The sequence below is a fragment of the Rosa chinensis genome, chromosome 7 (assembly GCF_002994745.2).
Source record: "Rosa chinensis cultivar Old Blush chromosome 7, RchiOBHm-V2, whole genome shotgun sequence".
NCBI classification, from domain to species: domain Eukaryota; kingdom Viridiplantae; phylum Streptophyta; class Magnoliopsida; order Rosales; family Rosaceae; genus Rosa; species Rosa chinensis.
The window spans coordinates 6,026,903-6,040,560 of NC_037094.1; the positions used below are offsets into that span (position 1 = coordinate 6,026,903).

Sequence of the window (13,658 nt, forward strand, 5' to 3'; positions counted from 1 at the left end):
TTTTCTACCAGCCATCATTTTAATAGCAGGTGGCAGGTTTACAAAGTTACTGTCATATGTTCTAAGAAAAAAACAATTTCTTCACTGGATGGGTTGCTACTAGAAAACTTGTATAACAAATAAAGCAATGAATCTTTTACAAAGATTAGCCAGTCGAAAGTTCAAACAAAACAGATTAGTCATGTAGCCTAACTCCGCTATACATGGACCTTAGCATACCTCTTCAAGTCTTACACAGATTAGACAGTCGAAAGTTCAAACGAAACAAATATTTACATCTCATTCAACAAATCACATGTTTAATAGATGAAAGGAGAATGACAATGGTATCATAGAGAACTAGAAGGAAACGTTTAACCAGTGCTATCATTTGGTGTTGAAGACTTGCTAACCCAATTAATTGTCACAGAATCTGGTGAAGGTGGCAGAGGACCACTCTTTAACGGCACAACATCATCAGCTGAAATATCAATTTCCTCTGCCTTTTCTTTACTAAAATCATCACTCTGTATCCTCTTTAGTTCATTTTCCACATCAACCATAGAAGGTCTCATTTCAGTCTCACTTTGCAGGCACTGAAACGCTAATTCCGCCACTGCATTGATCATTTTTCTTACTTTAAAGTCTGATTCATACCCAAGGGATGGATCCACTAGCTCATGCAATGCATGTTTCTGAATTTTGTTGATAGCCATGTTCGACAAATTGATCTCATGTCGATGCCTTGTGATATCAACAGCAGGCAAGGATGATATGAGTTCAACCAGGACCACACCGAAGCTATAGACATCACTCTTCGCAGTAAGCTGGTAGCATTGGTTATAATCGGGATCAACATAACCCGGAGTTCCTTGTGGAGCAGTTGAGATATGGGTGACATCCGTGGGGAAGAGACGAGACAGTCCAAAATCTGCTACTTTGACACAGAAATTGTTGTCAAGGAGAATGTTAGTGGTTTTCACATCGCGGTGGATGATCTCAGACGCATGAAGATAGGACAATCCACTTGCAGTTTCTACGGCAATGTTGATTCGAGTATGCCATGGCAGTGCACCGGGTTTTGCTTTTCCACCGTGAAGATGATCAGCAAGAGTTCCATTGGGAACATATTCATAGACAAGGAGGAGTTCACGGCTGTGACGAGAGGTGCATCCATAGAGTAAGACAAGGTTTTGGTGGCGTAGGCGAGCTAAAATCTCGATTTCATTCATGAACTGCTCAACTCTCTTGTAATTGGTTTCGTAAAGACGCTTGACAGCAACTGATCGCCCATCACGAACTTTTCCTGTTTAAGAAAACCACAATGAACAACGAGGTTCATATATATAATGGTTAATACACAACTTTGTGATCTTGAAGATGAAGGATGTTGATTATTAGTTTACCATAGTACACTGTGCCAAAGCCTCCATCCCCAATTTCTTTTGATGAGTCGAAATAGTTTGTTGCTTGTTCAAGTTCCTTGTAGGTGAAGACATGAACTCCAAGGTATGCACTTCCCTTCTCAGTATCACTTCTGGAATAGCTTTTAGAATAGATGCTTCGAGATGCGTAGGATGATGGACCATATCGATTTCTGTTGCGACGTCGCCATATAAAGAAAATGACGCACATTACAGCTATAGTTCCAATAACCGAGCAAATCCCTGAAGAGAAAATGGCGAGCTCACTATAAGAAGCAGCAAATTTGCAACTGAGAATCATATGAGCTTGGAGAACATTATACAGCTGAAGAATAAAGGGATTGCGGATATTACCTACGACAACCTTCCATTTCCAGTCGAACTTAGAGCCTGCAAAGCAATCAAAGAAGCAGCATTCTTAGAATATAAGTATACAAACCTTAAATAAAAGTTATGAATATAGGCCTTGAAGATATCCACTCTCATCCATGCTACAAACAAACTACTACTAGAGAAGTGAGAAATCTGTTTTCTGAAAACTCTAACAATTACTAAATAATGAAAATGTTGCTACACAAGTACCATCATCACAGGTTTTTTCATGAGGTCTATCACTGCAAAAACAGACAAATTCATTGTTATCGAATCCACAGCGCCCACCGCTCGTCTCACAATTGCTGCAATTTTGTGCAGTCCAATTCAAAACGAACCCCATCTTCAAGATTTCAGTATAATTCATTTCCAACCAGGTATTCACACCACCAGCCTCATGATAATCCAAAGGTAAAACAACCGAAGACTCGCACGAGTCTAATAATGTTCGGTTCATGTACTGCAGTACCTCTTTGTGAATGGTAGCAAAAGAATGAAGTGTGGAATTGCTTTCACATGTAATAGAATATGTAAGCATGTTGTTCACAGGTTCTTGGGAACAGTTGTAGAACAAGGAAAAATCAACATGATTGGAACTATAATTGAAAGGTGTTCGATCGAGCCTGAAGCTGTGTAGAGGAAGGGGACATTCATCTTCATAAACAGCACCATTGTCCACGAGAAATGAATGGTTTGAGTAAAAGATTTCTTTGATGATATAATCATCATCAGAAATAGTAAGTGTTGGATTTTTGTCCTTGCAAGCGAGCTTGAAACTAGGATAGCCACAATAGGATTCTTGTTGATCCGAAAGCCAAAAAGGGTAGCTTATATTCGGACCATTCCCACATGTTTGAGGCTTGCAAGCCTCATAGTAGCTAGAGTCTACAGAAAAGGCTAGACTGACTATGGTTGTGAAGATGATACTAAAAACACATAAATGGAAGGGATTCATGATCCAGAAATTGAGAGAAAAACAAAGAAGAAAGAAAGCAGGTGGCGAATTTGTGGAAAGAAAGGTGAGCAAGTTAGCATATAGTGGGAAATTTCTTGATGGTAGGTATGCTTTGGTTTTTGTCTATTTAGAGTTTGAAAACAAGAATAAAGAATTAAGCAACAGCAAAGACTTTTGTGACGTTTCATATGGCAAAGGATGAGCAACTATGTCGAAAATGATTACAGCTTCAGACCTTCTGGTCCGAACTTGGCCAAATGAGGACCAAAACTTTGGCAATAAGTTTCTTCTTTTTTTGAGGTATGGAATAGAGTGACGGTGAAATGTGTGTTTTGGGTGGACGACTTGGCTTTCAGAGTTGTGGTTGGTTAAACCGAAAGTGTACAAAGGATAGGGACTTCAGGGTTTTGCATGCCTGAAAAGTAACAGAGGAAAAATGTTGATCCAAGAATGGATGATAGAGACGTGCACAGAATCGAATGCTTATGCTAGAATTGTTATCATTCATGTTCAAGAATGCACGACTACAAGTTGGGCTGGGATTGGAGTGGGTTACGCCCAGTACAGACTAGGGCCCAAGCCCATCTCTTATGAGGTTTGGGTTGGTGTGATTGAAGTGTGGACGGAAGTGTGAACCCTTAATCAGTGTCCAAGAGACGCCAGATTGAACTGGTTGCTTCCTCCTCCGTTGACCGTTGACTTTCTCTAAGAATCGAGGTGATGACCAGTCAAACCAGCATCAAGGATATCTGGTGTCTTTGTGTACTAAGGAGGGGGTTATTAGCGAAATGTCTTTGTATTTTAGATGACTTGGGAAGCCTAATTTATATCTTAATAATTTTCGTAAAGGATTAAACCCATTGCATCCTAAGACCAAGCTAATTAACTAATTCATAGGTTTGGTAACTATAAGTGGATAAACCCTACGATAGCCATAGTAGAGCCAAAACCCTATTTTGTATCCCCACATCTAAAGCTAAAACCCTCATGATAGATTAAACCTTTAAAGTAGCCAAAAGCTATAATATTTTTAGATTTTCGAATCAAAACAGTGAAAGAGCAGTTAGAACTTAATTAATGAACCAGCTAGCAATTGAGGAAGGTCCGATGCCTAGAACATTCAGATATTTTAGTTCTCTGGCTACTAGCTAAATCATTTCTTCTTATGCGGGCTGGGTTTCATATATAATAATTGAAGTGGTCTAACTTTGACTAATTAATCAAGGGGCCCTTCCTCAAACAATGTGCAAATTCAACCATTACATGCTATCCCTAATCTTAATCCTACCAAGTCCTTCAATAATTATGAACATGGATTTGTCTAATGCATAATCAATCATCTAGCAAACAAAGTTAACCAATCAAATCCAAAATAAACATATACGCGTACCATGAACAATTAGACAAGTAGAATTGTTAGGACGATTCCCGCAAAGGCAGAGAAACGAATCCGTCGTTGCGTTCGATACACAGGTGCCATTAGAGTTCATGCATGACCTACAGAGATCCCAATCCGCGCTGTACTCAACCTGAAACCCTTGCTTCAAAACTTTTTCCACTTCTTCCGTTGCATTGTCTGGCATTACATCAAAGCCCTCCCAAAAAATGGGGACTATGATTTTGGTAGAACATGTGGGTCGGCCCGGAACATCAACCCTTGAGAGTGAATCATCCACGTAGTACGAAATATTTCTATCCTTAGCTGTGCCGTCTATTTTGCACGTAAAATTGTTGAGGACCGATTTGTTTTGAGGGAGGCAGCCGTAGTACAAGGTGAGGTTGCGAACAGTTTGGACATAAGAGAAACGGTTGTAGTCGAGAGTGGTGTTGACGAGGTGGTCAGTACAAGGACTATCCAAGAGGTCGGAGCGAGCGATTGTCATGGTGTGAAAGAGCTCTTGGCTGTTGATGTTGGACACATGAAATTCTAGCTTTTCTATTACTATGTGAGGGGATTGAGTTTCATCTTCGCAGTTGGTGAGCTCGAAGCCCAAGCGACCGCACTGTTTGGGGCGATTGGGTCCTCCCCAGAAAGGGTAGGATATGTCTGTGAGGTTACCACAATTGAAAGGTTGCTTGCACCGTGTGTAATATTGGGGATCGTCTTCGCAGCGAGCCCAGAAGAAGAAGAAGAAGAAGATGATGATGATGATGATGATGGGTGGTGATCTTAGGAAGAGATGATGATTATTAGGCATGGTCATTCGTAGAAGATCATGGAGAAAAGAAAAGGGTGAGACCATGAGCTAGCTAAGATAGAGATGAGTTTCTGTTTGATAATTAATTTGGGTGAATTCCCTATAATATTGGTTCAAAATGACAGATTGAAAGCAACTGTGATGCAATATATAGTCGTAATTCGAAATGTCAAACATGCAGGCAGACTAATAATCTGGTTTGACGTCCAAGATAATTAGGTGGATTTCTCTGAAGGGAGAGGAGCTAGAGGTATAATTTTGACTTCTACATATGCATTTTGTCTTGGAAATTTCCCATCGGGATGTATCTAATTGAGGCATATGCTATATATATTTTGTGTGCAACTCACTTTACTGACCTCATTGATAGGCATGGGAGTCCCTTATTCTGTATGTTTATGCGTGGAGAAGTAGGGCTAGCTATGACTGGTCAAGGGTCCATTGTTGGCTTCCATTTGCAATTTGTGTTTTTTTATTAAAAAATAAATAAATAAAAAAGAAAAGTCTAAAAGCTAAACATGTTCAACAAATTTGCTAGGCGACTAAGGCAACTAGACAAGAGGCATGCCATATCATAAGTAGATTTGTAACGATCTTGCCTGGACAAACCAACTTATACTAATCTAATAGCAGTTTCTATTATAACAATCAACATCTTGCTATTTATTTATTCTTTGTTGATAATTTTCTTTCGATCTGTCTTGATCTTCTTAGTCATCCCATGCATTTTGCAGATGTAAATTAAAATAGTAGTTTTGTATATGTGAGATTATGACCAAACACAAAAAGGACCTAGACATTATAGATAAAGATTAGACCCCTTAACATTATGTAATTAAAACATTTATTTTTGTTGGAAGAAACAAGTAGAGATGGAATAGTATTACACAAGAACCTCAAACTTGAGAACAGCGAGCTATTCCTAAATAGAGATGGAATGGTAAATCGTATATCGTTTAAAATTCCAACGCCTTTTTTACATGTCGTGGAATTGTGTGATTAAGGTTGTTACTAGGATGGATAAGCATGGAGGGGGACTATGTGGACATCCAAATGCATAGATGTTTTTAATGAAATTTTACAATTTTATCATAAAGAAATATTTATATTATGTTGAATGCACTGAGAGTCGTTAGACTAATGGTCAATGAAAAACTAAAATTAACAAAAATCTAAGTCTAAATTAGTATGCGATTCAACTTCTTAGAAGCATAATTCACACTCCAAGTTAAACGTAAATAGACTCTACTGTCTACTTACCTCATTTGTTTGGAAATGCATTTGGCTCTAAAACCCGCATAAAACGTATGGCAAAGGGAAAGTCAACAAAAACCTATATAGACATTGGACCTAAAGCCATCCAGCCCAATGAACATAAGCAAGCCAATCAATATGACCCAAACAAGAGTAGAAACCAAACACGACCCATACCAAAACTGGGCTATATTCTCTTCGGCCCAAGAAAACCACTAATCTCAATAGTTAAAAAAAGGATCAAGGTAAGAAACCACACCTTTCTCTTTCTTGCAGAGGCCATTGCTTGTGGTACCAGTACTACCATCTTTGCAAAAGCACAGAATCTCTGGCGCAGTGTTGTTGTAGCCACAGAACCCACCATTAGTCTCACAGGAACCGCACTCCTTAGCCATGGTCCAGTTCAGCACAAACCCATTGTTCATGGCCAATCCAAATGCACCAATCAACTCACCAATACTTCTAGTAATCTCCTCTGTTTTTTTCACAGTCACCACCACATTCTCCTCACAATATTCCGACCACTCAAACCCATCTGGCTCCTCTCCCTCCGTGATCACATAAGACTTTTTGGTACTGTGCGATCCCAAGCAGGTTATGGGAGGCACAACAGGATCAGGAAAGGAAGTGCAGTTGAAGTAGAAGCTCAGGTTCACATCCAATGGGGAGTAATCCAATGGGAGCGTGCCTACACTCATACTGTGTCTGGCCCTGGGGCATGTTTGATTAACAACGTCAATGTCAACAAGGGTGATGGTGGATGTAGTAAAGTTTATGTCTTTAACAATGCATGAATCATTTGGTAGAGTCAGTATAGGCTCTCCAGAATCTGAGCATGTTAGACCAAAACCAGGGTATCCACAATGTTGATGGGCTGTGGAGTCTTCGATTTTCCAAAAAGGGTAGTGAAAATCAAGCTCATTATCACCACATGTGTATATGGGGCAATTTGTTGAGGCCAAAAAGTTGGCTTTGCTTCCATGGAAGTTAAAGAAGAAGAGCAACGGAAGAGCTATGAGGAGGTAAGAGGTAGGTGATGACATGGTATAGAATATTGTGTTGTTATGCTTTGGGCCTTTGGCTATGGCATATGCGTCGTTTATATATAGACTTGATTGATGAGATTTAGCGTGTTGTGGAAATTTGTGTGTGAAGAGAATCTTGTGCTTTCAAGTTGGTAAACATTGGCCATTAGTTTATTAATTATGATGCTTATGGATTTTATCAACTTGCATTTTGAGGACTAATGAGAGCTGCGATTCTAAGTAAAGGTTAAAGCTTGGAGATTTCCTCATGCATGAAGTGAGAAATTCTTAAATGAGAATGAGTGAATGACTCCGCTGGAAGACTAAAGACTAGGACTGGAGACTTTGAGTCATAAGTCATTTGTTGATAGGCGACATTTTCAGCCCAAGTTGCATAAATTATATTAAAGGCGTGTGGCCTTCACGTTCCTTTGATTAGTTTACTCATTTCCTGTCATTATTTCATTACTTAAGTCCTATTTTCCCCTTTAATTAGTGTTAGTGTGTTGATCAGAGGAATTAGGTATACAGACGTGTGACCTCTGAGTCAGAGACCAAGTCACGGCCCATAGAATTTGATAGCTCATGGTTTGGAGATGCGAAACAACCTTAACTTCTGTACTTTTGCTGAGGAATTTTGTACATCTGTACTGTTATTGCTTCAATCTTTAGCTCAAGTACTTTTTCAGAAGGGAAACTTCATTAGCTCAAAAATTGACCAAGAAAACTAAGGGAGGACTTTGGAAGACTTGTATATTTCTTGTGGAAACTGATTAATCTTTCATACAGTGAAGCCCAAAAAAAAAACCACAGAAATGTTTTGTTTCCATCTTTATATACTATCTGTCAAATGTGTAGCTACACACGGGCTCGGGTGGGCTACAGTGCACCCTAAATTTTGAAAAAACATTATTTAATAGCTTAATTTTAGTTTAACAACTTAAATATTAAAAACTAGCCCAATTTTAGTTTAACAAATTAAATATTAAAAACTAGCCCAATTTTAGTTTAACAAATTAAATATTAAAAACTAACCCACCCCAAATTTTTATACTTAGCCCCTATATTATTAAACTTTTTTTTTTCTTTTCTTTAAAGAGGATCAAAGGATTTCACCCCTATACTTTTTTTTTCTTTTTTTTTTCTTTTCTTTTCTTTACTTAACCCCTATGGTGACTCGAACCCATAACTTCGTACATAGGTAGTGGGTGCTCTAACCACTGAGCTAACACCACATCGTTCATATATTATTAAACTTGGTATTGTTAAAGGAAAAACACATTATGTGCCTTCGTCAAAGAAACAGACGAAGATGGAATCAAGCAATTACAAATCACAGCTCAATCAGCATTTAGTATCATCAATGTAATTGATATTTCCGTTGTAATCATATCCCTATATAAAGGGGTTATGAATGAAATGAGTAGACCAATTCCAATCCATTTTTACTTTTACAGGTACATATATTTTCCAAAAACAGTTGTGAAGGCATAATGCCTCATTCTTAATTAGACTATTACTTGGTCTTAAAGTTTATTTCAATAATGTTTTGATGAATTAGAACAAGACCTTGATTTGATTATCGTTGGCTCATTAATAAATTTTGAATTTTATTCTTAAGCACTGAATTTATTCAAATTTATTTACTACACATATTTACATGGTTTGAAATTGCAATATAAAGATGTAAAGCAATACATCTAGAGAAAAAATTATTATTAGAATGAAAAGATTATCATTCTACTAAAATACAATTACTCTAAAGAATCTGAGATATATTTAAAGTCAAAGACGCTCTGTATGCACCAAGAGCTGATCAAACCTTGTTAATGTTTCAAAGCAATTTGTGCCAACGGTTATCATGTAAAAACACACCGTGAGAATGGAACTGAATACCTTGATACTACATCTAATGACTGTGGGAGGATACACATCTTAGAGAAACTTATGAGTCAATTTAGTGGACTGTACCTCACTATGATTCAGATCATTGAATCCTATATTGTCACCAACAATGAAATGTGGGACACTGACTCATACAGGCTTTTGCATGACCGCCTATGGCACCGAGGTCGTGACATGATGATCCGTATTTTTCAAGAACTCACACAGACATCCCTTCTTTCGAGTGAAAAATGGGAGAAAAATCCGCCACACTGCAAGGTGTCGGTTCTAAGATTGCTCAAATGCAGTCATTGCTTTTCTGAAGTACCAGAAGCACTACCTTCCTCCCATTATGCCTCATTGACTATTTCAAAGGCACATCACTCGTTTTGCAAAGCCTGCTCTTTAGCAAAAACAGGATCGAGACTTTCCTATGCTAAAGATACAAAACAAAACATTCCATTCTTACAAAGGATACAAAGAGATGTTTGTGGACCTATCCATCCAGAATGCGGACCATTCAAGTACTTTATGGTTCTGGTGGATGCTTCAACAATCTGGTCACATGTCGTTTTATTGTCCACAAGAAATGCTGCAATTCTCTTAGCATAGATTATACGTTTAAGGGCTCACCACCCTGATCACCCTATCAGGTCTATAAGGCTTGATAATGCTGGAGAGTTTACATCAAAAGCATTTGATGATTATTGCATAGCTATTTGGATCGATGTAGAGCATCTTGTACTCCATGTGCATACACAAAATGGTCTCGTAGAAGCCACCATCAAAAGGCTACAGATGGTGGCTAGGGCATTGGTTATGTGCACCAACATGCCTATATCTGCATGGGGTTATGCAATATTGTACGCAACTTTACTTATTCGTTTCAGACCCACTGCTAGCCAACCATTGTCTGCGTACCAGTTGGTAACTGGATATGAGCCTGACATTTCACACTTACGCATATCTAGTTGCGCAGTATATGTGCCTATTGCGCCCCCACAGCGCACTACATTGGGTCCTCAGAGACGATTAAGTATTTATGTTGGATACGAATCCCCAACAATTATACGCTATTTGGAAACCTTGACAGGCGATCTCTTTTCCGCTAAATTAGCGGACTGTCACTTTGATGAGACAGTCTTCCCGTCGTTAGGGGGAGATAGGAAAAAGTATTTTCCAAGGGAACGACAGAAATTGTCGTGGTTTGTCCCCACTATGTCTCATTTTGATCCCCGCACTTCACAAGTGAAAGTGAAGTGAAAAGAATAATCGATCTTCAGAACGTAGCAGATTCGATGCCTGATACGTTTACTGATATCGCAAAAGTGACGAGATCACATATACCAGCTGCAAATGTGCCTGCAAGGTTAGAAGTCCTCAACAAGGGGCACAGTGCCGCAAATAGAGGCACTGCAACCGCACTTAGTGGAGGTGTGGTTGAGGTCGTGGCTCCCCAAGGAAGAGGGAGAGGTCACTTGGTTCGATTGACACTCACCCAAAGAAGAAAAGGGTGAGTAAGGCACAAACCAATCATCAATGTATAGAATCCCTCTCATGAGATTGTCTCTGATTATAGTTATGTCCATGAATCAATACTGGAGGACGCTCCGATGTTTGAAATGATTCCAGAGAACAAAGAAATCTCAAAGGATTACAAGAATGCGTATGAGTTGATAGAAAGATCTTCCATACACATTGATGATATATACTGTTGCTGAAGGAATCATAAAGCATGATGATATCGAACCACGCTCTGTTGAAAAATGTCAACAAAGAGAGATTGGCCTAAATGGAAAGAATCAATCCAGGTAGAATTAGATTCTCTGACAAAGAGACAGGTATTTGGTCAGGTAGTGCTAACCCCACCAAGTGTAAAGTCTGTAGGACATAAATGAGTGTTTGTCAGAAAGCGTATTGAGAAGAATGAAGTCCTAAGGTACAAGGCTCGCCTTGTGGCGCAAGGTTTCTCACAATGCCCTGGAATTGACTACGAGGAGACATACTCTCCCGTAATGGACGTTATAACGTTCCGCTACTTAGTTAGCTTAGTAATTTCCAAAGGACTGGAAATGCAGCTCATAGATGTGATTACTGAATATCTCTATGGGGATCTAGATTCATATATATATATGAAAAGTGCCTGATGACCTTGCATTACCCAAGTCAAGTGACTCTAAACCACAGAGTGCGTTTGCAATTAAGTTGAAACGCTCACTTTGCGGATTGAAACAATCCAGGCGGATATGGTATACCCGTCTAAGTGACTACTTGATTGGAAAGGGATATGAGAACGATGAATTATGCCCCTGCAAGAAAACAAGTTCCGGATTTGCAATTGTAGCAGTATATGTCGATGATATGAGCATAATAGGTACTCTTGATGAAATAAGAGAAACCGCGAGCTACTTGAAATCCGAATTTGAGATGAAGGATCTTGGGAAAACTCGATTCTATCTAGGCCTTGAACTAGAACACCGAGTTTGTGGAATACTAATCCATCAGTCTGCATATGTCCAAAAGTCAGGTGATATAACATGGACAAAGCACATCCTGCTAGCACTCCCATGATCGGTCAAAGTTTGGATGCAAGGAAAGATCCATTTCGTCCAAAGGAAGATGACGAAAAGGTGTTGGGAGCTGAAATTCTCTATCTATGTGCAATAGGCGCATTATTGTACTTAGCCCAATCTACTCGACCAGACATTGCATTCTCTTAGTGAACTTGTTAGCTAGATTTAGCTCAGGGCCAACGCAGCGTCACTGGAATGGTATCAAGAACATCTTCGATACCTAAAAGGAACCATTGACTTGAGACTGTTATTTCCCTACAGAGAGACAAGAGGGACCGCAGATGGACCTGCAATCCTTAAAGGAAATGTTGATGGCAAAAACGCCACTCACTACACTAAAACGCCAAATGACGTTTTGGTCGGTTATGCTGATACTAGATACTAGATACGTCTCTGACCCACATAAAGGTCATTCCCAAACTGGTTATGTATTTACCAATGGGAACACGGCAATATCTTGGAGATCAACCAAGCAAACCCTTGTGGCTACCTCCTCGAACCACTCAGAGATCATTGTTCTACATGAGGCGGTTCGTGAGTGTGTATGGTTAAGAACTATCATTGCACATATTCGAGGGATTAGTGGTTGACGCGCTCAAAGCAGCACGTAATTTAACTCTGTAAAATGTCATCGTTAGTATATGGTAAATAGGGATCGTTCTATCCGGGGATTGAGGGTACACCTGTAATTGTGTAAACAAATAAAGAAATTAAACAATAAGAAGTATTATTTACAAAAATAAAACAAAGAACAGGAATATAAGTAAATACAAATAAATATAGCACAAACACAAAATCTAAATAAAAACTAATTCTAACATGCACAAAACTAACTAGAAAAACACACATGAACTGAAACTAACATCCTAAAAACTTAAACAAAGTTCACGAGTTCTTTTAAGGTATTTTCAGATTATATTTGAAATATTTACAAGTACGAAAAGCTAAAAACACAAATTTATATACAAGAACACATATCACGAAATCAAATAAAGGTTTTGGGGAGTTTTGGAATGAAAATTTTGGAAAACAAAATAAAACAAAAAGTTGAAGATGAATGGAATCATGAACAGAAACTTTTGGTAACAATTCATCCACTACAATTCAAGATCAATTTGTTACATGCATCCTTAATCCTTTACTAATACCATGAAAAGTTATCAACCAAGAAACAAAGTTAAAAGCAAACAATGTCTCTTATTTTACTTCCCTTTACACAATTGATCAAGCAAAGCACCTAACCAATATATTTTGAAAACAAGTTTCACACAATCAAAGCAATCATGCAAACTCAAGTTTCAAATCATTAAGTTCATGTGAAAGTTTGGTTAATAATTATGCAAATCCATGTACACAAAGCATGTCAATTCAATGCATAAACAATCTGATTTCGACTTATGTCCTAAGCCTTTACTAATCATTTGAATTAGGATTACAAAGCATAAATCTAATTGCTAGCTCCAATTACATGCAATCACTCTATGTTTCGAACCAAAGAACCAAAAACATGTAAACGTTTTCTTTAAAACAAAATCAGATTATCTTCTCATAAAGATGAAACACACAAAGATCAAGAACACATAAACTAATATTACTTTGAAAAGAGCATCAAAATTGTTCCAAAAATAATATTATGAACTCATAATTTCAGTTTATAAAGAAAAATAAAAACAGAATTCTCTATCTACAATTACACATAACCGTGAAGATATGATGATAATGGTGGAATGAACAACCCTTGATTACGTCCCAAGGATCCAAAGCAGCTCCAAGGTGGCGGTACAAGGTGGTGATCACAGTTAGGAGGGTGGATGGCACAGCTAAGCTCCTTGAAGATATGAAAACTGCTATGATAAGAAAATTGAGAGAGGAAGAAGATGGAAAATTGATGAAGGAAGGTCTCTTTTTATTCTCACAAAAGAGGGTATTTATAGGAATACATTGTAGTGTGAATGTAATGGTAAGAAGTCCATTATAGTGGCTTCAATGATCAT

The 13,658-nt window shown here is 38.3% G+C and overlaps 1 protein-coding gene across 3 annotated transcripts; it reads right to left on the minus strand.

Moving 5' to 3' along the window:
• On the minus strand, nt 1–7,242 carry LOC112179353 (LEAF RUST 10 DISEASE-RESISTANCE LOCUS RECEPTOR-LIKE PROTEIN KINASE-like 1.2). 3 transcript variants are annotated; one of them, XM_024317752.2, is made up of 4 exons: nt 6,442–7,242; nt 1,758–1,793; nt 1,386–1,646; nt 1–1,285 (listed from the first exon to the last, which is right to left on the minus strand). In XM_024317752.2, the coding sequence occupies exons 1-4, from the start codon at nt 7,223–7,225 to the stop codon at nt 354–356; spliced, it is 2,013 nt and encodes a 670-aa protein (XP_024173520.1). In that variant the 5' UTR covers nt 7,226–7,242; the 3' UTR covers nt 1–353. The 3 variants fall into 3 exon arrangements, with proteins under 3 accessions (XP_024173520.1, XP_024173519.1, XP_024173521.1); XM_024317751.2 differs by lacking the exon at nt 6,442–7,242 and adding an exon at nt 4,121–5,405; XM_024317753.2 differs by lacking the exon at nt 6,442–7,242 and adding an exon at nt 1,986–3,430.
• Between the last annotated feature and the right edge of the window lie 6,416 nt (nt 7,243–13,658).